A 25290-nucleotide genomic window follows, 5' to 3' on the forward strand; every position below is an offset into this window, starting at 1 on the left:
GGGGAGGGATGGAGAGAGAGGGAAAGCAAGGGTTACTTGGAGTTAGAGAAGTCAATGTTCATACCGCTGGGGTGTAAACTGCCCAAGTGAAATATGAGATGCTGTTCCTCCAATTAGCGCTGGCCTCACTCTGACAGTGGAGGAGGCCCAGGACAGAACGGTCAGTGTGGGAACGGGAGGGGGAGTTGAAGTGCTGAGCCACCGGGAGATCGCATTGGCCTTGATGAATTAAGTCTCCGCCCAGACAGCACAGTCTTGTGAGTCTCCCCTTCCAATGGTGAATCTCTGGAGTGGTGAATCTGTGGAATTCTCTGCCACAGAAGGTAGTTGAGGCCACAGTTCATTGGCTATATTTAAGAGGGAGTTGGATGTGGCCCTTGTGGCTAAAGGGATCAGGGGGTATGGAGAGAAGGCAGGTACGGGATACTGAGTTGGATGATCAGCCATGATCATATTGAATGGCGGTGGAGGCTCGAAGGGCCGAATGGCCTCTACTCCTGCACCTATAGTCTATGTTTCTATGTTTCTATATTGTTTACAGTGCACAATGTTTACATATTCTGTTGTGCTGCTGCAAGTAAGAATTTCATTGTGCTATCTGGAACATATGACAATAAGACACTGGACTCTGTGTTTAAGAAAGACCTGCAGATGCTGGAAAAATGGAAGGTAGACAAAAATGCTGGAGGGGGGGATCTCCCTGTCCGTCTGTTCCTGGGCCTGGACAAGATGGCCATTCTCAGGTCCAGGCAGTGGGCAGTCGACAGCCACACTGTTGTGGGCTGCCTGTGCCTCCGTGCAGGGGGAACACACACGCAGTGTCCACGGGGACCCTGGTTCCCTTCCTTCAACACTGATCGCCACTGGAGGTCGAGTGTCTTGCTGATAAAATTGCCGTTATATTAATTTGATGACCGTTTGTTTGTAAAACTGTCAACATCGGCCATCTTTGATTGCGCTAATTTGTACGTACGTTTTTATTTTTTTGAATAAAAGCATTTGTATAATAATTTTTTTTAAAACAGCTCCTCTCTCGATGCCTCGACCGCACACACACACACACACACACTGCAGGATATCTCCAGCCAGGGGTGGATTAGCCATTAAGCAGACTAAGCACGTGCTTAGGGCACCAGGGCCAAAGGGGGCACCACAAAGTTGGGAAAAGGGTGAAAAGAAAAAAAAACGAATGAAGATTTGTAAAAAATTCCGTATCTCCACTTTTTATGTAATTGTTGAAAAGTTAGAAACGGAAATGAGGAGACGAAAGGTGTCACTGAAATAGCAGACAGATTCTCTTGTCTGGCAGATGTTCCTAATGCCACCCAACAAGGTGCTAATTCCCAATTATCAGAAAGTGAAAGGTACTCAAAGACTTGTCAGACACTCATTGATGTTTATCCAGATGACATGAACAACACTTTGTCTACAGAGCTTCAGCAGTTCCATTCATATGTTCTTCATAAGTTTAAAACAACCAAGAAAACATCTTTCACTCACATGGAACTTTACAACACAATTACAGAAGACAAACTAGAGAGTGCCTTTCCAAATGTTGAAATTGCCTTAAGAATATTTTTAACATTAATGGTCACCAACTGCACAACAGAGAGGTCTTTCTCACAACTGAAACGTATAAAAAACCCAAATAGATCAGTTATGCTTCAAGAAAGACTCGACTCACTGTGTATATTAACAATTCAAGCAGACGTTCTGAGAAGTATTAATTTCGAGGATGTTATCAGTGATTTTGCGAAAATGAAATGTAGAAAAATGCCTTTCAGGTCATGAATATTGGAACTTTGATACATTTAACTTGTGAAATATTAAAATAGATGTTGTATTGCATTTTTGTAGAACTTTATGTAGCCCAAGCTTGGCTTAGTTTGTACAGTGTATTGTGTTATCATATGAATACATTTTTGTACTGCTGCAACCTGCATTGTATATCTGGTCAGATAGGTCAACGACTAAAATGGACTGGGTCAGTGTGGAAAGGAGGGGGGCACCAAGATTGGTCAGTGCTTAGGGCACCAGTGAGCCTTAATCCGCCCCTGTCTCCAGCAGTTGGCTTCTTCCACTGAGGAGCTGGAATGAGCCTGGGGCCAGGGTGGGGACACATTCTGTCGACTGTCAAAGGATGATCACCTGACCGCAAACCAGGAATGCTCTCTCCAGATTTTAGCGGATCAGAGGACAGAACAACAGGAAGAAGGCGGGAGGAAAATGGAGTAGGGAGTGTTGGAATAATTTTCACAATACGTGAGTGAATATCTAACTTGTGGCTACTTTATAAGCAATAACCCTGTCAGACAAGGAGGACAGTGTCCTTGCGAGACAAAGCATTCATAGCATACAGGCAAGGTTAGTCACGTACATTTGTTTAGTTTAGTTTTAGAGATACAGCGTGGAAACAGGCCCACCGGCTCCGCGCCGACCAGCGATCCCCGCACACTAACACTATCCTACACCCACTGGGGACAATTTTTACATTTACACCAAAGCCAATTAACCTGCAAACCTGCACGTCTTTGGATTGTGGGAGGAAACACAAGATCTCAGAGAAAACCCAAGCAGGTCACGGGGATAGCGTGCAAACTCCGTACAGACAGCACCCGTAGTCAGGATCGAACCTGGGTCTGCATTCGCTGTAAGGCAGCAACTCTACCGCTGCGCCACCGTGACTGCCCAAGGGTTTTTAGAGGGCTAACTAATGTGATCCAGCATTCAGTAACTTTCCACTGAGAAACAGGCTTCTTTATCTTTGGAGTAAGATTAGGGTGTCTCGGTGTGGCCTCGAGTTCATAAGCTCGAAGGGCCGAATGGCCTCCTCCTGCACCTATTTTCTATGCTTCTGTGTTTCTGAGGCCAGGAAAAAGGTGATAATTTGCACGTAACACTTTAAAAACTTCAGGCACCAGTCCAGCAGTGAATAAACCTACCGAAAGTGAGCTCCCCGCAGATATGCGTTAAGGGACATGGTTCAACCTTCTTCAAGATCAAGATCTGCTGATTTTCTTACAATACTTACTTATTATCTGAATGGTGGCCGATTAGGAAAAGGGGAGATGCAACGAGACCTGGGTGTCATGGTACACCAGTCATTGAAAGTAGGCATGCAGGTGCAGCAGGCAGTGAAGAAAGCGAATGGTATGTTAGCTTTCATAGCAAAAGGATTTGAGTATAGGAGCAGGGAGGTTCTACTGCAGTTGTACAGGGTCTTGGTGAGACCACACCTGGAGTTTTGCGTACAGTTTTGGTCTCCTAATCTGAGAAAATACCATAGAGGGAATACAGAGAAGGTTCACCAGACTGATTCCTGGGATGTCAGGACTTTCATATGAAGAAAGACTGGATAGACTCGGCTTGTACACGCTAGAATTTAGAAGATTGAGGGGGGATCTTATAGAAACGTACAAAATTCTTAAGGGGTTGGACAGGCTAGATGCAGGAAGATTGTTCCCGATGTTGGGGAAGTCTAGAACAAGGGGTCACACAGTTTAAGTATAAGGGGGAAATCTTTTAGGACCGAGATGAGAAAAACATTTTTCACACAGAGAGTGATGAATCTGTGGAATTCTCTGCCACATAAGGTAGTTGAGGCCACAGTTCATTGGCTATATTTAAGAGGAAGTTAGATGTGGCCCTTGTGGCTAAAGGGACCAGGGGGTATGGAGAGAAGACAGGGATGGGATACTGAGTTGGATGATCAGCCATGATCATATTGAATGGCGGTGCAGGCTCGAAGGGCCGAATGGCCTACTCCTGCACCTGTTTTCTATGTTTCTAATACAGCAGTCACCATATTTCTATGGGCACCTCATTGACTGTAAAGCAACTTAGACCATGGCTAAGGAGCTGGTGAAGGGCATGAGATTGTTGGCATGGCCACAATGGGCCGAATGGCCTGTTTTGGTGCTGTACGAGTCTGCGTCTATCCCACTGGCCTTCATCAGTCAGAGTATTGAGTGTGGAGGTTGGGAGATGACTCTGCCGATGAATAAGACGTTGGTGAGGCGGCAATTAGAGCATTGTGTTCAGTTTTGCACACCATGTTGGAGGAATGATGTTGTCAAGCTGGAAAGGGTACAGAGAAGTGTGTATGAACGAACTGCAGATGCCAGTTCGCACCAAAGGTAGACAATGCTGGAGTAACTCAGCGGGACAGGCAGCATCTCTGGAGAGAAGTTGAGTGAAGTTGGGTCTCGACCCGAATAGTCACCCATTCCTTCTCTCCAGAGATGCTGCCTGTCCCGCTGAGTTACTCCAGCATTTTGTGTCTGTCTAAGGAAGATTTGCGAGGATGATACCAGGACTAGATGGTCTGAGCTATAAGGAGAGGTTGAGCAGGCTGGGACTCTATTCTTTAGAGCATAGGAGGATGAGGGGAGATCTTATAGAGGTGTACACAATCATGAGAGGAATAGATCGGGTAGATGCACAGAGTCTCTTGCCCAGAGTAGGTGAATCGAGGACCAGAGGACATAGGTTTAAGGTGAAGGGGACAAGATGAAATAGGAATCCGAGGGGTAACTTTTTCCACACAGAGGGTGGTGGGTGTATGGAACGAGCTGCCAGAGGAGGTAGTTGAGGCTGGGACTATCCCATCGTTTACAAAACAGTGGATAGGACAGGTTTGGAGGGATATGGACCAAGCGCAGGCAAGTGGGACTAGTGTAGCTGGGACATTGTTGGCCGGTGTGGGTGAGTTGGGCCAAAGGGCCTGTTTCCACACTGTATCACTCGATGACTATCTCGGCGAAAACACAGGCGGTCACGGGGAGAACGTGCAAACTCCGTACAGACAGCACCCGTAGTCGGGAAGGAACCCGGGTCTCCGGCGCTGCAAGCGCTGTAAGGCAGCAACTCTACTGCTGCGCCACCGTGACAATGTACGGCCTGTTTCAATGCTCTATCACTCCAATTACAATCTCCCTCGGCATCTCTAAGTCTCCATATGATTGGCCCCCTGTCTGTCTCCCTGTCTGTCTCCCTGTCTGTCTGTCCCCCTGTCTGTCTGTCTCCCTGTCTGTCTGTCTCCCTGTCTGTCTCCGTCTCCGTCTCCCTGTCTGTCTGTCTCTGTCTCCCTGTCTGTCTCCGTCTCCCTGTCTGTCTGTCTCTGTCTCCCTGTCTGTCTCCCTGTCTGTCTGTCTCCGTCTCCCTCTCCCTGTCTGTCTCCTCCCTCTCCATGTCTGTCTATCTCCCTGTCTGTCTGTCTCCGTCTCCCTGTCTGTCTCCTTCTCCCTCTCCCTGTCTGTCTCCGTCTCCCTGTCTGTCTGTCTCCGTCTCCCTGTCTGTCTCCCTGTCTGTCTGTTTCCGTCTCCCTCTCCCTGTCTGTCTCCTTCTCCCTCTCCATGTCTGTCTATCTCCCTGTCTGTCTGTCTCCGTCTCCCTGTCAACTCCCTGTCTGTCTGTCTCCGTCTCCCTGTCTGTCTCCGTCTCCCTGTCTGTCTGTCTCCCTGTCTGTCTGTCTCCGTCTCCCTGTCTGTCTCCCTGTCTGTCTCCATCTCCCTCTCCCTGTCTGTCTGTCTGTCTGTCTGTCTGTCTGTCTGTCTGTCTGTCTGTCTGTCTGTCTGTCTGTCTGACTCCATCTCTCTCTTTGTGGCTCTCTTTTTGTCATAGAAACATAGAAACATAGAAATTATGTGTAGGAGTAGAGGCCATTCGGCCCTTCGAGCCTGCACCGCCATTCAATATGATCATGGCTGATCATCCAACTCAGTATCCTGCGCTAAATGTCATTCCCTTTATCCTGTATCTGTACACTTTGTACAGCTTGACTGTAATTAGAGTCACACAGCACGGAAACAGGCCCTTCGACCCAACTTGCCCACGCCAACCAACAAGCCCCATCTATACTACTCCCACCTACCTGCATTTGGCCCATATCCCTCTAAACTTACCCTATCCATGTACCTGTCTATATGTTTCTGAAACGTTATGATACTAGCTGCCTTAACTACCTCCTCCGAGCAGCTCGTTCCATACACCCGCCAACCTTTATGTTAAAAAAATACATGTACAATTTTTTAGCTGAGTGGATATTTCACACAGAGAGTGGTGAATCTGTGGAACTCTCTGCCACAGAAGGTAGTTGAGGCTAGTTCATTGGCTATATTTAAGAGGGTTAAATGTGGCCCTTGTGGCTAAAGGGATCAGGGGGTATGGAGAGAAGGCAGGGAGTTGGATGAGTTGGATGATCAGCCATGATCATATTGAATGGCAGTGCAGGCTCGAAGGGCCGAATGGCCTACTCCTGCACCGATTGTCTATGTTTCTATGTTTCTATGAATGGGCGATGTTTCGGGTCGAGACCCTTCTTCAATATTAAAAATTAAAAGTGAGAGTCAGGTTTGCAGAAGCTTTAACCTGCACGGTACAGATATTTGCAAAGGAGAATGGAGGAGGAAACTGTTTACCCGGAAATGGTGAAGGGGAGGTTCACAAGGAACAAGAAATCTTGTGGAGTGCTGCCTGACCATCAGAGGGCAGTGTGTGTCCCCAATCCCAGTCCAGAATCTATGGAGCGAAGGAATAGGCGACGTTTCGGTTCGAGACCTATTTCCTTCACTACATAGATGCTGCCTCACCCGCTGAGTTTCTCCAGCATTTTTGTCGACCTTCGATTTTTCCAGCATCTGCAATTCCTTCTTAAACACAGAGTCCAGTGTTTTATTGTCATATGTTCCAGATAGCACAATGAAATTCTTACTTGCAGCAGCGCAACAGAATATGTAAACATAGTACACTGTAAACAATATAGAAACATAGAAACATAGAAAATAGGTGCAGGAGTAGGCCATTCGGTCCTTCGAGCCTGCACCGCCATTTAATATGATCAAGGCTGATCATCCAACTCAGTATCCTGTACCTGCCTTCTCTCCATACCCCCTGATCCCTTTAACCACAAGGGCCACATCTAACTCCCTCTTAAATATAGCCAATGAACTGTGGCCTCAACTACCTTCTGTGGCAGAGAATTCTGCAGATTCACCACTCTCTGTGTAAACAATTATTTTCTCATCTCGGTCATAAAAGATTTCCCTCTTATCCTTAAACTGTGACCCCTAGTTCTGGACTTCCCCAACATCGGGAACAATCTTCCTGCATCTAGCCTGTCCCACCCCTTAAGAATTTTGTAAGTTTCTTTAAGATCCCCCCAGTATCTTCTAAATTCTAGCGAGTACAAGCCGAGTCTATCCAGTTTCTTCATATGAAAGTCCTGACATCCCAGGAATCAGTCTGGTGAATCTTCTCTGTACTCCCTCAATGGCAAGAATGTCTTTCCTCAGATTAGGAGACCAAAACTGTACGCAATACTCCAGGTGTGGTCTCACCAAGACAGCTGCAGTAGAACCTCCCTGCTCTTATACTCAAATCCTTTTGCTATGAAAGCTAACATACCATTTGCTTTCTTCACTGCTTCACATATAATGAATGAATTTGAGGAAGGACATCCTTGCTCTTGAGGCAGTTCACCAGGTTAATCCCCGGGATGGCGGGACTGTCACCTGAGGAAAGATCGGAATGACTGGGCTTATATTCGCTGGAGTTTAGAAGGATGAGAGGGTGATCTTATAGAAACGTACAAAATCATAAAAGGACAGGACAAGCTAGGGGCAGGAAAAATGTTCCCAATGTTGGGGGAGTCCAGAACCAGGGGCCACAGTCTTAGAATAAAGGGGAGGCCATTTAAAACTGTGAGATGAGAAAAAACATTTTCACCCAGAGAGTTATGAATTTGTGGAATTCCCTGCCACAGAGGGCAGTGGAGGCCAAGTCACTGGATGGATTTAAAGGGAGAGTTTGATAGAGCTCTAGGGGCTAGTGGAGTCAAGGGATATGGAGAGAAGGCAGGCACGGGTTATTGATAGGGGACGATCAGCCATGATCATCATAAAAGGCGGTGCTGGCTCGAAGGGCCGAATGGCCTCCTCCAGCACCTATTTTCTATGTTTCTATGTTTGGTTTAAGTATGTATACACACACACACACACACAAGAGTCCTTCGGCCCAACTTGCCCAACCGGCCAACAATGTCCCAGGTACACCAGTCCCACTTGCCTGCGCTTGGTCCATATCCCTCCAAACCTGTCCTATCCATGTACCTGTCTAACTTTTTCTTAAACGTTGGGATAGTCCCAGCCTCAACTACCTCCTCTGGCAGCTCGTTCCATACACCCCTCAGATTCCTATTCGATCTTTTCCCCTTCACCTTGAACCTATGTCCTCTGGTCCTCGATTCACCTAGTCTGGGCAAGGGACTCTACCCGATCCATTCCCCTCGTGATTTCATACACTTGTACAAGATCAACCCCTCCGCTCAGCCGATGTTTTCTCCTGGTTGTAAACACTTTACCCCCCGCCCCTCCTCGCGTCCCCACACTGACCTTTCTGCCCTGGACCTCCTCCAATGTCAGAGTGAGTGAGGCCCAACGCACATTGGGGGAACAGCACCTGATATTTGGCTTGGGCAGTTTATTTGGCTTGGGCAGCGGTATGAACATAATCTTCCTGCATCTAGCCTGTCCAACCCCTTAAGAATTTTGCACGTTTCTATAAGATCCCCCCTCAATCTTCTAAATTCTAGCGAGTACAAGCCGAGTCTATCCAGTCTTTCTTCATATGAAAGTCCTGCCATCCCAGGAATCAGTCTGGTGAACCTTTTCTGTACTCCCTCTGAAGAAAGGTCTGAAGAAAGTTCTCAACCCGAAATGTCACCCATTCCTTTGCTCCAGAGATGCTGCCTGTCCCGCTGAGTTACTCCAGCATTTTGTGTCTATCTTCGGTTTGAGCCAGCATCTGCAGTTCCTTCCTAGACAAAACCAAAATGTACACCAATGATTCCTTTTGTGGAAGCACCTCATACTGTTTGAGACTCACGATTTAAAAGTGAGGCTACTTATTTTTAAGGCAGAGACATATGTGGATTGTTGTCCTTTGAGTCTCCCCCATAAAGGGAGCAGCGTCATTGAATGTTTTTAAGGCAAAGAGTTATAGATTCTTGATAAACAGGTGAGCAAAATGCTTTTCTCCCATGTCCCAAGGATGCGCGGGTTTGTAGATTCATAAGTTCATAAGTACATAAGTGATAGGAGCAGAATTAGGCCATTCGGCCCATCAAGTTTTCTCTGTCTTTATTCAATCATGGCTGATCTATCTCTCCCTCCTAACCCCATTCTCCTGCCTTCTCCCTTGATGCCCGTACTAATCAAGAATCTCTCTATCTCTGCCTTATAAATGGCCATTGACTTGGCCTCCACAGCCTCCTGTGGCAATGAATTCCACAGATTCACCACTCTCTGTGTAAAAAATGATTTTCTCATTTCGGTCATAAAAGACTTCCCTCTTATCCTTAAACTGTGACCCCTAGTTCTGGACTTCCCCAATATCGGGAATAATCTTCCTGCATCTAGCCTGTCCCACCTCTTAAGAATTTTGTATGTTTCTACAAGATCCCCCCAGTATCTTCTAAATTCTAGCGAGTACAAGCCGAGTCTATCCAGTCTTTCTTCATATGAAAGTCTTGCCATCCCAGGAATCAGTCTGGTGAATCTTCTCTGTACTCCCTCTTTGGCAAGAATGTCTTTCCTCAGATTAGGAGACCAAAACTGTATGCAATACTCCAGGTGTGGTCTCACCAAGACCCTGTACAACTGCAGTAGAACCTCCCTGCTCTTATACTCAAATCCTTTTGCTATGAATGCTAACATACCATTTGCTTTCTTCACTGCTTCACATATAATGAATGAATTTGAGGAAGGACATCCTTGCTCTTGAGGCAGTTCACCAGGTTAATCCCTGGGATGGCGGGACTGTCATCTGAGGAAAGATCGGAAAGACTGGGCTTGTATTCGCTGGAGTTTAGAAGGATGAGAGGGTGATCTTATAGAATAGTACAAAATTATAAAAGGACAGGACAAGCTAGGGGCAGGAAAAATGTTCCCAATGTTGGGCGAGTCCAGAACCAGGGGCCACAGTCTTAGAATAAAGGGGAGGCCATTTAAAACTGTGAGATGAGAAAAAACGTTTTCACCCAGAGAGTTGTGAATTTGTGGAATTCTCTTCCACAGAGGGCAGTGGAGGCCAAGTCACTGGATGGATTTAAAGGGAGAGTTTGATAGAGCTCTAGGGGGTAGTGGAGTCAAGGGATATGGAGAGAAGGCAGGCACGGGTTATTGATAGGGGACGATCAGCCATGATCATAATAAAAGGCGGTGCTGGCTCGAAGGGCCGAATGGCCTCCTCCAGCACCTATTTTCTATGTTTCTATGTTCGGTTTAAGTATGTATACACACACAAGAGTCCTTCGGCCCAACTTGCCCACACCGGCCAACAATGTCCCAGGTACACCAGTCCCACTTGCCTGCGCTTGGTCCATATCCCTCCAAACCTGTCCTATCCATGTACCTGTCTAACTTTTTCTTAAACGTTGGGATAGTCCCAGCCTCAACTACCTCCTCTGGCAGCTCGTTCCATACACCACTCAGATTCCTATTCGATCTTTTCCCCTTCACCTTGAACCTATGTCCTCTGGTCCTCGATTCACCTAGTCTGGGCAAGGGACTCTACCCGATCCATTCCCCTCGTGATTTCATACACCTGTACAAGATCACCCCCTCATCGCCCTGCATTCTAAAGAGTAGAGTCCTAGCCTCCTCAACCTCTACAGCCGCACCCGTGGTCAGGATCGATCATGGGCCTCTGGTGCTGCCCCTTAAGTTATTTGTTCACCCGCGGAACAGGAACCTGGCCAGGCAACAGAGGAAATTGCTTCAATTGAAAGAAGGAACTAAGTGTTCATTATTGAAAAAGACTTTCAAGACATACAGGCTTGCAGGTTAATTGGCTTCGGTAAGATGTAACATTGTCCCTAGTGTGTGTATGGGTTAGTGTGTGGGCTGGTCGACACGGGCGGGGTGGGCCCAAGGGCCTGTTTCCGCGCTGTATCTCTAAATCCAAGGTCTAAAGTTAAAGGTGGAGCTGTGGGGTCCAGGGGATAGACAGATCTCAGGGTGGGATCTAAGACCTTCTGCTGGAGGGGGGGGAGGGAGGGGGGGGGGGGGGGGGGGGGGGGTGACCAGAGGGAGACCCGAGCATCGCAGGTGCCAAACCAGTGCACAGTCAATTGAAGATGGATGCAGTCAGACGCATGTCCAGCCACAGTTGAGAACCTCAACCAGCGAGGCCACTCTGCCCATCCAGCCTGTCCTAGCTCACGCCCAGTCCCCAGCAATCCCATCGTTCCCTCTCCTCTGCAAGACCAAGCGCAGGCTCGCCGATCGTTGAGCTGAACCCCTCCGCTCAGCCGATGTTTTCTCCTGGTTGTAAACACTTTACCCCCCGCCCCTCCTCGCATCCCCACACTGACCTTTCTGCCCTGGACCTCCTCCACTGTCAGAGTGAGTGAGGCCCAACGCACGTTGGAGGAACAGCACCTGATATTTGGCTTGGGCAGTTTATTTGGCTTGGGCAGCGGTATGAACATAATCTTCCTGCATCTAGCCTGTCCAACCCCTTAAGAATTTTGTACGTTTCTATAAGATCCCCCCTCAATCTTCTAAATTCTAGCGAGTACAAGCCGAGTCTATCCAGTCTTTCTTCATATGAAAGTCCTGCCATCCCAGGAATCAGTCTGGTGAACCTTTTCTGTACTCCCTCTGAAGAAAGGTCTGAAGAAAGTTCTCAACCCGAAATGTCACCCATTCCTTCGCTCCAGAGATGCTGCCTGTCCCGCTGAGTTACTCCAGCATTTTGTGTCTATCTTCGATTTGAGCCAGCATCTGCAGTTCCTTCCTAGACAAAACCAAAATGTACACCAATGATTCCTTTTGTGGAAGCACCTCATACTGTTTGAGACTCACGATTTAAAAGTGAGGCTACTTATTTTTAAGGCAGAGACATATGTGGATTGTTGTCCTTTGAGTCTCCCCCATAAAGGGAGCAGCGTCATTGAATGTTTTTAAGGCAAAGAGTTATAGATTCTTGATAAACAGGTGAGCAAAATGTTTTTCTCCCATGTCCCAAGGGTTTGTAGATTCATAAGTTCATAAGTACATAAGTGATAGGAGCAGAATTAGGCCATTCGGCCCATCAAGTTTTCTCTGTCTTTATTCAATCATGGCTGATCTATCTCTCCCTCCTAACCCCATTCTCCTGCCTTCTCCCTTGATGCCCGTACTAATCAAGAATCTCTCTATCTCTGCCTTATAAATGGCCATTGACTTGGCCTCCACAGCCTCCTGTGGCAATGAATTCCACAGATTGACCACTCTCTGTGTAAAAAATGATTTTCTCATTTCGGTCATAAAAGACTTCCCTCTTATCCTTAAACTGTGACCCCTAGTTCTGGACTTCCCCAACATCGGGAATAATCTTTCTGCATCTAGCCTGTCCCACCTCTTAACAATTTTGTATGTTTCTACAAGATCCCCCCAGTATCTTCTAAATTCTAGCGAGTACAAGCCGAGTCTATCCAGTCTTTCTTCATATGAAAGTCTTGCCATCCCAGGAATCAGTCTGGTGAATCTTCTCTGTACTCCCTCTTTGGCAAGAATGTCTTTCCTCAGATTAGGAGACCAAAACTGTATGCAATACTCCAGGTGTGGTCTCACCAAGACCCTGTACAACTGCAGTAGAACCTCCCTGCTCTTATACTCAAATCCTTTTGCTATGAATGCTAACATACCATTTGCTTTCTTCACTGCTTCACATATAATGAATGAATTTGAGGAAGGACATCCTTGCTCTTGAGGCAGTTCACCAGGTTAATCCCCGGGATGGCGGGACTGTCACCTGAGGAAAGATCGGAATGACTGGGCTTGTATTCGCTGGAGTTTAGAAGGATGAGAGGGTGATCTTATAGAAACGTACAAAATCATAAAAGGACAGGACAAGCTAGGGGCAGGAAAAATGTTCCCAATGTTGGGCGAGTCCAGAACCAGGGGCCACAGTCTTAGAATAAAGGGGAGGCCATTTAAAACTGTGAGATGAGAAATAACGTTTTCACCCAGAGAGTTGTGAATTTGTGGAATTCCCTGCCACAGAGGGCAGTGGAGGCCAAGTCACTGGATGGATTTAAAGGGAGAGTTTGATAGAGCTCTATGGGGCTAGTGGAGTCAAGGGATATGGAGAGAAGGCAGGCACGGGTTATTGATAGGGGACGATCAGCCATGATCATAATAAAAGGCGGTGCTGGCTCGAAGGGCCGAATGGCCTCCTCCAGCACCTATTTTCTATGTTTCTATGTTCGGTTTAAGTATGTATACACACACAGACACACAAGAGTCCTTGAGTGAAATAGTGTGGAAACAGGCCCATCTTGCCCACACCGGCCAACAATGTCCCAGCTACACTAGTCCCACTTGCCTGCGCTTGGTCCATATCCCTCCAAACCTGTCCTATCCATGTACCTGTCTAACTTTTTCTTAAACGTTGGGATAGTCCCAGCCTCAACTACCTCCTCTGGCAGCTCGTTCCATACACCCCTCAGATTCCTATTCGATCTTTTCCCCTTCACCTTGAACCTATGTCCTCTGGTCCTCGATTCACCTAGTCTGGGCAAGGGACTCTACCCGATCCATTCCCCTCGTGATTTCATACACCTGTACAAGATCACCCCCTCATCGCCCTGCATTCTAAAGAGTAGAGTCCTAGCCTCCTCAACCTCTACAGCCAGCACCCGTGGTCAGGATCGATCATGGGCCTCTGGTGCTGCCCCTTAAGTTATTTGTTCACCCGCAGAACAGGAACCTGGCCAGGCAACAGAGGAAATTGCTTCAATTGAAAGAAGGAACTAAGTGTTCATTATTGAAAAAGACTTTCAAGACATACAGGCTTGCAGGTTAATTGGCTTCGGTAAGATGTAACATTGTCCCTAGTGTGTGTATGGGTTAGTGTGTGGGCTGGTCGACACGGGCGGGGTGGGCCGAAGGGCCTGTTTCCGCGCTGTATCTCTAAATCCAAGGTCTAAAGTTAAAGGTGGAGCTGTGGGGTCCAGGGGATAGACAGATCTCAGGGTGGGATCTAAGACCTTCTGCTGGAGGGGGGGGAGGGAGGGGGGGGGGGGGGGACCAGAGGGAGACCCGAGCATCGCAGGTGCCAAACCAGTGCACAGTCAATTGAAGATGGATGCAGTCAGACGCATGTCCAGCCACAGTTGAGAACCTCAACCAGCGAGGCCACTCTGCCCATCCAGCCCGTCCTAGCTCACGCCCAGTCCCCAGCAATCCCATCGTTCCCTCTCCTCTGCAAGACCAAGCGCAGGCTCGCCGATCGTTGAGCTGAACCCCTCCGCTCAGCCGATGTTTTCTCCTGGTTGTAAACACTTTACCCCCCGCCGCTCCTCGCATCCTCACACTGACCTTTCTGCCCTGGACCTCCTCCAATGTCAGAGTGAGTGAGGCCCAACGCACGTTGGAGGAACAGCACCTGATATTTGGCTTGGGCAGTTTATTTGGCTTGGGCAGCGGTATGAACATAATCTTCCTGCATCTAGCCTGTCCAACCCCTTAAGAATTTTGTACGTTTCTATAAGATCCCCCCTCAATCTTCTAAATTCTAGCGTGTACAAGCCGAGTCTATCCAGTCTTTCTTCATATGAAAGTCCTGCCATCTGAGGAATCAGTCTGGTGAACCTTTTCTGTACTCCCTCTGAAGAAAGGTCTGAAGAAAGTTCTCAACCCAAAATGTCACCCATTCCTTCGCTCCAGAGATGCTGCCTGTCCCGCTGAGTTACTCCAGCATTTTGTGTCTATCTTCGGTTTGAGCCAGCATCTGCAGTTCCTTCCTAGACAAAACCAAAATGTACACCAATGATTCCTTTTGTGGAAGCACCTCATACTGTTTGAGACTCACGATTTAAAAGTGAGGCTACTTATTTTTAAGGCAGAGACATATGTGGATTGTTGTCCTTTGAGTCTCCCCCATAAAGGGAGCAGCGTCATTGAATGTTTTTAAGGCAAAGAGTTATAGACTCTTGATAAACAGGTGAGCAAAATGTTTTTCTCCCATGTCCCAAGGATGCGCGGGTTTGTAGATTCATAAGTTCATAAGTACATAAGTGATAGGAGCAGAATTAGGCCATTCGGCCCATCAAGTTTTCTCTGTCTTTATTCAATCATGGCTGATCTATCTCTCCCTCCTAACCCCATTCTCCTGCCTTCTCCCTTGATGCCCGTACTAATCAAGAATCTCTCTATCTCTGCCTTATAAATGGCCATTGACTTGGCCTCCACAGCCTCCTGTGGCAATGAATTCCACAGATTCACCACTCTCTGTGTAAAAAATGATTTTCTCATTTCGGTCATAAAAGACTTCCCTCTTATCCTTAAACTGTGACCCCTAGTTCTGGACTTCCCCAATATCGGGAATAATCTTCCTGCATCTAGCCTGTCCCACCTCTTAAGAATTTTGTATGTTTCTACAAGATCCCCCCAGTATCTTCTAAATTCTAGCGAGTACAAGCCGAGTCTATCCAGTCTTTCTTCATATGAAAGTCTTGCCATCCCAGGAATCAGTCTGGTGAATCTTCTCTGTACTCCCTCTTTGGCAAGAATGTCTTTCCTCAGATTAGGAGACCAAAACTGTATGCAATACTCCAGGTGTGGTCTCACCAAGACCCTGTACAACTGCAGTAGAACCTCCCTGCTCTTATACTCAAATCCTTTTGCTATGAATGCTAACATACCATTTGCTTTCTTCACTGCTTCACATATAATGAATGAATTTGAGGAAGGACATCCTTGCTCTTGAGGCAGTTCACCAGGTTAATCCCTGGGATGGCGGGACTGTCATCTGAGGAAAGATCGGAAAGACTGGGCTTGTATTCGCTGGAGTTTAGAAGGATGAGAGGGTGATCTTATAGAATAGTACAAAATCATAAAAGGACAGGACAAGCTAGGGGCAGGAAAAATGTTCCCAATGTTGGGCGAGTCCAGAACCAGGGGCCACAGTCTTAGAATAAAGGGGAGGCCATTTAAAACTGTGAGATGAGAAAAAACGTTTTCACCCAGAGAGTTGTGAATTTGTGGAATTCTCTTCCACAGAGGGCAGTGGAGGCCAAGTCACTGGATGGATTTAAAGGGAGAGTTTGATAGAGATCTAGGGGGTAGTGGAGTCATAGAAACATAGAAACATAGAAATTAGGTGCAGGAGTAGGCCATTCGGCCCTTCGAGCCTGCACCGCCATTCAATATGGTCATGGCTGATCATCCAACTCAGTATCCCGTACCTGCCTTCTCTCCATACCCTCTGATCCCCTTGGCCACAAGGGCCACATCTAACTCCCTCAGTCAAGGGGAGTCAAGGGATATGGAGAGAAGGCAGGCACGGGTTATTGATAGGGGACGATCAGCCATGATCATAATAAAAAGCGGTGCTGGCTCGAAGGGCCGAATGGCCTCCTCCAGCACCTATTTTCTATGTTTCTATGTTCGGTTTAAGTATATACACACACACACACACACACACACACACACACACACACACACACACACACACACACACACACACACACACACACACACACACACAAGAGTCCTTGAGTGAAATAGTGTGGAAACAGGCCCTTCGGCCCAACTTGCCCACACCGGCCAACAATGTCCCAGGTACACCAGTCCCACTTGCCTGCGCTTGGTCCATATCCCTCCAAACCTGTCCTATCCATGTACCTGTCTAACTTTTTCTTAAACGTTGGGATAGTCCCAGCCTCAACTACCTCCTCTGGCAGCTCGTTCCATACACCCCTCAGATTCCTATTCGATCTTTTCCCCTTCACCTTGAACCTATGTCCTCTGGTCCTCGATTCACCTAGTCTGGGCAAGGGACTCTACCCGATCCATTCCCCTCGTGATTTCATACACCTGTACAAGATCACCCCCTCATCGCCCTGCATTCTAAAGAGTAGAGTCCTAGCCTCCTCAACCTCTACAGCCAGCACCCGTGGTCAGGATCGATCATGGGCCTCTGGTGCTGCCCCTTAAGTTATTTGTTCACCCGCGGAACAGGAACCTGGCCAGGCAACAGAGGAAATTGCTTCAATTGAAAGAAGGAACTAAGTGTTCATTATTGAAAAAGACTTTCAAGACATACAGGCTTGCAGGTTAATTGGCTTCGGTAAGATGTAACATTGTCCCTAGTGTGTGTATGGGTTAGTGTGTGGGCTGGTCGACACGGGCGGGGTGGGCCCAAGGGCCTGTTTCCGCGCTGTATCTCTAAATCCAAGGTCTAAAGTTAAAGGTGGAGCTGTGGGGTCCAGGGGATAGACAGATCTCAGGGTGGGATCTAAGACCTTCTGCTGGGGGGGGGGGGGGGGGGGGGGGGGGGGGGGGGGGGGGGGTGACCAGAGGGAGACCCGAGCATCGCAGGTGCCAAACCAGTGCACAGTCAATTGAAGATGGATGCAGTCAGACGCATGTCCAGCCACAGGTGAGAACCTCAACCAGCGAGGCCACTCTGCCCATCCAGCCTGTCCTAGCTCACGCCCAGTCCCCAGCAATCCCATCGTTCCCTCTCCTCTGCAAGACCAAGCGCAGGCTCGCCGATCGTTGAGCTGAACCCCTCCGCTCAGCCGATGTTTTCTCCTGGTTGTAAACACTTTACCCCCCGTCCCTCCTCGCATCCCCACACTGACCTTTCTGCCCTGGACCTCCTCCACTGTCAGAGTGAGTGAGGCCCAACGCACGTTGGAGGAACAGCACCTGATATTTGGCTTGGGCAGTTTACACCCCAGCGGTATGAACATTGACGTCTCTAACTTCAAGTAGCCCTTGCTTTCCCTCTCTCTCCATCCCTCCCCCACCCTGTGCTGAAGCAAAGCAAGAATTTCATTGTCCTATCGAGGACACATGACAATAAACCTAGAAACATAGAAAATAGCTGCAGGAGTAGAGGCCATTCGGCCCTTCGAGCCTGCACCGCCATTCAATATGATCATGGCTGATCATCCAACTCAGTATTCCATCCCTGCCTTCTCTCCATACCCCCTGATCCCTTTAGCCACAAGGGCCACATCTAACTCCCTCTTAAATATAGCCAATGAACTGTGGCCTCAACTACCTTCTGTGGCAGAGAGTTCCACAGATTCACCACTCTCTGTGTAAAAAATGATTTTCTCATCTCGGTCCTAAAAGATTTCCCCGTTATCCTTAAACTGTGACCCCTTGTTCTGGACTTCCCCAACATCGGGAACAATCTTCCTGCATCTAGCCTGTCCAACCCCTTAGGAATTTTGTACATTACTATAAGATCCCCCCTCAATCTTCTGAATTCTAGCGAGACTTGAACTTGAACTTTTCTTACCAGTTTCACTGTCCCCCTGATGAAATGTTAGTGATTGTAACCCCGCCCCCCCTTGTCACCTTCCCCTCAGCCAACAATGAACCACTTTGCATTCCCCTTTGATCATCGTCTGCTTTGATCTCTCGTTTTCACATCTTACCCTTCCATATATCTCTAGTCTCACTTCTCCCCTGACTCTCAGTCTGAAGAAGTCTCTCGACCTGAAAGTTCACCCGTTCCTTCTCGCCAGAGATGCTGCCTGTTCCGCTGAGTTACTGCGGCATTTTGTGTGTCTCTCCCACAGAGACCCCCCCCTCCCAACTCCCTAGCGCAATGATTCTGCTTCCAAAACCAGCAACAAGTTCCCCGATCGTGTGAATATGTTTTAGGGACGAGAGGAAATGTTCGCCTGAGATGCTGCCTGACCTGCTGAGCTACTCCAATCTGTGTAAACCTGGGGTCGGCAACCTACGGCCCCCGGGCCGAATGCGGCCCTTCGCACGAAATTATCCTGCCCGCAGGCGGATATATTTTCCAGTAATGATCTGGTAAAAATCGAAGATAGACAAAAGATACTGGAGAAACTCAGCGGATGAGACACACAAGAATTGCATGAGGCTGCCACACCCGCTGAGTTTCTCCAGTATTTTTGTCTACCTTCTGTGAGCACGTGATTTGATGCCTGCTATCCGGGGGCTGGATGGGCGCGGGATAGATGTGGCCCCGCCATCCGCTCACAGGCATGTCCCGGCCCCTATGCAGAACAAGGTTGCCCACCCCTGCTCTAAACTTTTCTTATCCATATACCTATCTATTAAATGTTGCTCCATGCACTCTATGGAATAGAGACCCAGTCTACTCAACCTCTCCCTGTAGCTCACACCCTCGTTTTCACATCTGAGAGGAGAATTTCACAGAGAATTTCATAGAGAATTCCACAGACTCACAACACTGTGAGAAAATGTTTTTCCTCATCTCCATAAACGGCTTACCCCTTCTTCTTAAACTGGTGAAGGCCAGTTCTCTGGATACTTTCAAGAGAGAGCAAGATAGGGCTCTTAAAGATAGCGGGGTCAGGGAATATGGAGAGAAGGCAGGAACTGGCTACTGATTGGGGATGATAGAAACATAGAAACATAGAAACTAGGTGCAGGAGTAGGCCATTCGGCCCTTCGAGCCTGCACCACCATTCAATATGATCATGGCTGATCATCCAACTCAGTATCCCGTACCTGCCTTCTCTCCATACCCCCTGATCCCCTTAGCCACAAGGGCCACATCTAACTCCCTCTTAAATATAGCCAATGAACTGGCCTTGACGACCCTCTGTGGCAGAGAGTTCCAGAGATTCACCACTCTCTGTGTGAAAAAAGTTCTTCTCATGTCGGTTTTAAAGGATTTCCCCCTTATCCTTAAGCTGTGAGCCCTTGTCCTGGACTTCCCCAACATCGGGAGCAATCTTCCTGCATCTAGCCTGTCCAACCCTTTAAGAATTTTGTAAGTTTCTATAAGATCCCCTCTCAATCTCCTAAATTCTAGAGAGTATAAACCAAGTCTATCCAGTCTTTCTTCATAAGACAGGCCTGACATCCCAGGAATCAGTCTGGTGAACCTTCTCTGCACTCCCTCTATGGCAATAACGTCCTTCCTCAGATTTGGAGACCAAAACTGTACGCAATACTCCAGGTGTTGTCTCAGTAAGACCCTGTACAACTGCAGTAGAACCTCCCTGCTCCTATACTCAAATCCTTTTGCTATGAAAGCTAACATACCATTCGCTTTCTTCACTGCCTGCTGCACCTGCATGCCTACTTTCAATGACTGGTGTACCATGACACCCAGGTCTCGCTGCATCTCCCCTTTTCCTAGTCGGCCACCATTTAGATAATAGTCTACTTTCCTGTTTTTGCCACCAAAATGGATAACCTCACATTTATACACATTATACTGCATCTGCCAAACATTTCCCCACTCACCCAGCCTATCCAAGTCACCTTGCAGTCTCCTAGCATCCTCCTCACAGCTAACACTGCCCCCCAACTTAGTGTCATCCGCAAACTTGGAGATATTGCCTTCAATTCCCTCATACAGATCATTAATATATATTGTAAATAGCTGGGGTCCCAGCACTGAGCCTTGCGGTACCCCACTAGTCGCTGCCTGCCATTGTGAAAAGGACCCGTTTACTCCTACTCATTGCTTCCTGTTTGCCAGCCAGTTCTCTATCCACATCAATACTGAGCCCCCAATGCCGTGTGCTTTAAGTTTGTAACATTAGCTTAAGTCAGCCAAGATCACATTGAATGGAGGTGCTGGCTCGAAGGGCCGAATGGCCTCTACTCCTGCACCTATTGTCTATTGTCTATTGTCAATTATCTAATATTAAAAGAGGTACAGAAGTGTGAAAACACACACCACCCCCAGATTCAGGGACAGTTTCTTCCCAGGTACACAAAAAAGCTGTAGAAACTCAGTTGAAACTCGGCCCGAAACGTTGCCTATTGCCTTCGCTCCATAGATGCTGCTGCACCCGCTGAGTTTCTCCAGCTTTTTTGTGTACCTTCGATTTCCCAGCATCTGCAGTTCCTTCTTGAACACAGTTTCTTCCCGGCTGTTATCAGGCAAGTGAACATTCTATGACCAGCAGGTCACGGGGTGAGCGTACATGTATGGACAGGCACCCGTGGCTGGGATGGAACCGGGGTCTCTACCACCGTGAGCGCTAGCAAGGCGGCAACGCTACCGCTGTACCGCAAGCGTTTTGCGTCTACGCCCCATTTGTTATCGTTTTAACCCTACACGACTTTTCCTCTTCTTCCCGTCAGGAGACGGAGCAAGATGGAGGCGGAGCGGAGGCTACGCCCGTGGGGCGCGGCGTCGAGATTGCGCCTGGTGGTGCGCCCGGGGCGCGGCAGACGCCCGTCCAAGGTGGCTCCCCTCCAGCGTCCCGCCAAGAAGAAGCCTGCGGGTGGCAAGAGGCGGAGGCGGGGCCGCGTGGGGTGGCACGTGTCGGACACAACGCTCGTGTGCGCCCTCTACCTCCTCTGCGGGGTGGTGGCCTTCCAAGTGTACCAGGACGAGAGCGTGGAGCAGAACCTCCTGACCTACGACATCGCCCACCTCGAGAAGACCCTTCACCAGGAGCTGGTGGGACAGACTTTGGCCATCAACAGGTTGACCAAGCTACTGAGACGTTATTTGGCCATGTACGTCCACTCCAAGCCCCTGGTCCTTTCCGTCAATGGTCCCACGGGGGTAGGCAAGACCTACATGGGAAGGCTGATCGCCAAGCACTTCAGGTCCGCCCTAGATCCTCAACTGGTCCTCCAGTGCTCACTCAAGCACCAATCCTTGTTGGATCTCAGCACCCTGGTGTCAGATACTCTCTCCCAGGCTCAGCTGTCCCACCAGATCCCGGTGGTCCTCCTAGACCATGTCGAACATGCCTCGCCCGAGATCCTGGACTTGTTGGGGAGCCTGTTGGCTTCCACTGACCCCACCGGAGCCGTCTACATCCTCCTTAGCAACGTTGGCCGGGAGGTCATCTCCCGCTCCACCCTCCGCCCCTCGGTGCACAGAGAGACCACCCGGGCACGGAGGGTCAGCGAGAAGCTGGCACGACTGACCGCCAGGCGGCACCCGGTCTGGAGGGAGGTGGACTTCATCCCCCTCTTCCCCTTGGACCGGCCACACGTGGCGCAGTGCGCCCGGCTGCTGATGGATCGCAGGGGCTTCTACCCTCGGGACCCCCGGGCAGAGACCATGGCGGACGGCCTGAGCTACTACAAGGCCAGGCATCGCCTCTACGCCCAGCAGGGCTGCAAGCCAATCCCATCACTGGTCAGGCAGCTGAAGGGGAGCAGGGATCAGCTGGGGCATGATGCAGCCAGGAACACCATGGAGATGGCCAGGACATCCTGGGATGCTGCCCCAGCCCATCATTGGTCAGGCACCCCACAAGGGGAACAATAATCACCTTAGAGAAGATGTTCGTAGGTTCCTAGGGTAGAATTAGGCCATTCGGCCCATCGACTCTACTCCGTCATTCAATCATGGCTGATCTCATGACCAGTCCAGGACAAGGGGTCACACAGTTTAAGGATAAGGGGGAAATCCTCAATGAGATCCCCTCTCATCCTTCTAAATTCCAGAGTGGACAAGCCCAGCCGCTCCATTCTGAAAAGGGGTTGGACAGGCTAGATACAGGAAGATTGTTCCCGATGTTGGGGAAGTCCAGAACAAGGGGTCACAGTTTAAGGATAAGGGGGAAATCCTTTAGGACCGAGATGAGAAAAAAAATTTTCACACAGAGAGTGGTGAATCTGTGGAATTCTCTGCCACAGAAGGTAGTTGAGGCCGGTTCATTGGCTATATTTAAGAGGGAGTTAGATGTGGCCCTTGTGGCTAAAGGGATCAGGGGGTATGGATAGAAGGCAGGTACAGGATACTGAGTTGGATGATCAGCCATGATCATATTGAATGGCGGTGCAGGCTCGAAGGGCCGAATGGCCTCTACTCCTGCACCTATATTCTATGTTTCTATGTTTCTATGTCAGAGTACAAGGAGAATGAGGAATATTTCCCGTGTTTCCACCGACTCTTACGATCTTCTACAAAGGGCGATCACGGTGGCGCAGCGGTAGAGTTGCTGCCTTACAGCGAATGCAGCGCTGGAGACCCGGGTTCCATCCAGACTACGGGCGCTGTCTGTACGGAGTTTGCACGTTCTCCCCGTGACCTGAGTGGGTTTTCTCCGAGATCTTTTCGGTTTCCTCCCACACTCCAAAGACGTGCAGGTTTGCAGGTTAATTTGCCTGGCATAAATGTAAATAGTCCCCAGGGTGCTTGTAAGATACTGTTAATGTGCGGGGATCGCTGGTCAGTGCGGACTCGGTGGGCCGAAGGGCCTGTTTCCGCGCTGTAATCTCTAAACTGAACTAAACCAAACTCTTCCCTTCCCTCTCGTACCACCCCCTCCCCGGGCACTTTCCCTTGCAACCGCAAGAGATGCAACACTTGTCCCTTTACCTCCCCCCTCGACTCCGTTCAAGGACCCAAGCAATCGTTCCAGGTGCGACAGAGGTTTACCTGCATCTCTTCCAACCTCATCTATTGCGTCCGCTGCTCTAGACGTCAGCAGATCTATATCGGTGAGACCAAGCGGAGGTTGGGCGATCGTTTCGCCGAACACCTCCGCTCGGTCCGCAATAACCAAGCTGACCTCCCGGTGGTTCAGCACTTCAACTCCCCCTCCCACTCCGTCTCCGACCTCTCTGTCCTGGGTCTCCTCCATGGCCACAGCGAGCAGCTCCGGAAATTGGAGGAACAGCACCTCATATTCCGTTTGGGGAGTCTGCATCCTGGGGGCATGAACATCGAATTCTCCCAATTTTGTTAGTCCTTGCTGTCTCCTCCCCTTCCTCAGTCCCCCTGCTGTCTCCTCCCACCCCCCAGCCTTCGGGCTCCTCCTCCTTTTTCCTTTCTTGTCCACGCCCACCCCCGCCCCCGATCAGTCTGAAGAAGGGGTTTGGCCCGAAACGTTGCCTATTTCCTTCGCTCCATAGATGCTGCTGCACCCGCTGAGTTTCTCCAGCTTTTTTGTGTACCTTAAATATATTGTACTGTCAGCTTGTATCTCAGCTTGCTTTCTGGAACAGCTCTGCCCCAGTCCGCATTTAGTTTAGTATTTAGTATAGAGATACAACGCAGAAACAGGCCCTTCGGCCCACCGAGTCCGTGCCGACCAGCGATCCCCGCACATTAACACTATGTCGAAACCCTACTGCTGCACCCATCCTAAGGACACCTTGTCTTGTATGTAGGGCATCCATATGTGTGGTGACTCTACTTCATTGTTCAACTTCTGTCAAGGAGAGGCTATACTTCACCCTCGTTAGACCTCATTTGGAACTCAGTTGCAGCATGGGACCCATAAACAAATAAAAACATGTCTTCCATCGAACGTGTCCAAAGACAGGCAGCTCGAGAGAGAAGCGAGTGTCACCAAACTTCTGAATTCTCTGGGGTGGAAGGAACCTTCTCCAAGACAGACACACGTGAAGCTCACCGTTTGACCTGTTTTTACAAAATGTTAAATGGTTAGCTCGACATAGACTACAAGACCTACACCAAACCCAAACCAATTAGGAGCAGACGAGGGCATTCGATCCAATTTGTGATCCCAGCTACAAAGACAGATGTGTACAGCAATTTGTTCTTCCCCCGCACAATTAAAGCATGGAATAATCTCCACCCAACTATAGTTACCCAACCAGATGCAACTACATTTAAAGTAGCTCTTTCTTCCCAATAACCCTTTCTGGCTTAAGCCCTCCCTTCACCACCTCCAGTTTAAATTCCATTTGGAATATTTTGGAGGACCAGGAAACCAAGAACCAAGAGCCAAGACCTTCCCTCAATAGTGGTAAACGTTGATTCTGCTTCATGGGGATGTTTATGGTAGATTCTATTGTGCATTGTGTACTTTTTTTATTTGCATGGCTGTATGGAGACTTAAATTTCACTGTCCCAATTGGTGCAAGCGACAATAAAAGTGAACTTGAACTCGGTTTGGCCATGAATCGGGTATTTGTAATTCAGGAATTGCCCGCACAATATCATTGATGGGAGGGGGGGGGGAATTCCCAAGCACAGCCAGGCATGTGAACAGGAAACTAACGAACAGAAGCTGAACCTGGGGATTAGACACGTGAACACGAGCTGGGCGCCTCGCTCACAGCCCTGCTCTCACCTGCCTTGAAGCGACAGCCACAACAGCCCCGCGGCTCTGCAGTGTTACAGAAACACAAAAATAGCAAGACTACTTAAAATCTTAATTAGCCTTGCTCTAAAAGTAACAAGTATAGATGACTCACGGGTTAAATATAACCCGAAGAGAAGGCAACAAATTTTAATTCGATGTAATCAAAAGGAACTGCAGATGCTGCTTTACACCAAAGATAGACACATAGAGTGCTGGAGTCACTCAGAGGGTCAGGCAGCATCTCTGGA

At 48.7% G+C, this 25290-nt stretch overlaps 1 protein-coding gene across 1 annotated transcript; it reads left to right on the forward strand.

Annotated features, from left to right (window-relative positions):
* Positions 1–839: 839 nt before the first annotated feature.
* Positions 840–24846, forward strand: LOC129694417 (torsin-4A-like). Its single transcript, XM_055631132.1, has 2 exons — positions 840–2262; positions 21105–24846. Exon 2 carries the CDS (start codon positions 21118–21120, stop codon positions 22249–22251), a length of 1134 nt encoding a protein of 377 aa, XP_055487107.1. The 5' UTR covers positions 840–2262; positions 21105–21117; the 3' UTR covers positions 22252–24846.
* Positions 24847–25290: the final 444 nt, after the last annotated feature.

The sequence above is a fragment of the Leucoraja erinacea genome, unplaced genomic scaffold (genome assembly GCF_028641065.1).
Source record: "Leucoraja erinacea ecotype New England unplaced genomic scaffold, Leri_hhj_1 Leri_65S, whole genome shotgun sequence".
Lineage (NCBI taxonomy): Eukaryota > Metazoa > Chordata > Chondrichthyes > Rajiformes > Rajidae > Leucoraja > Leucoraja erinaceus.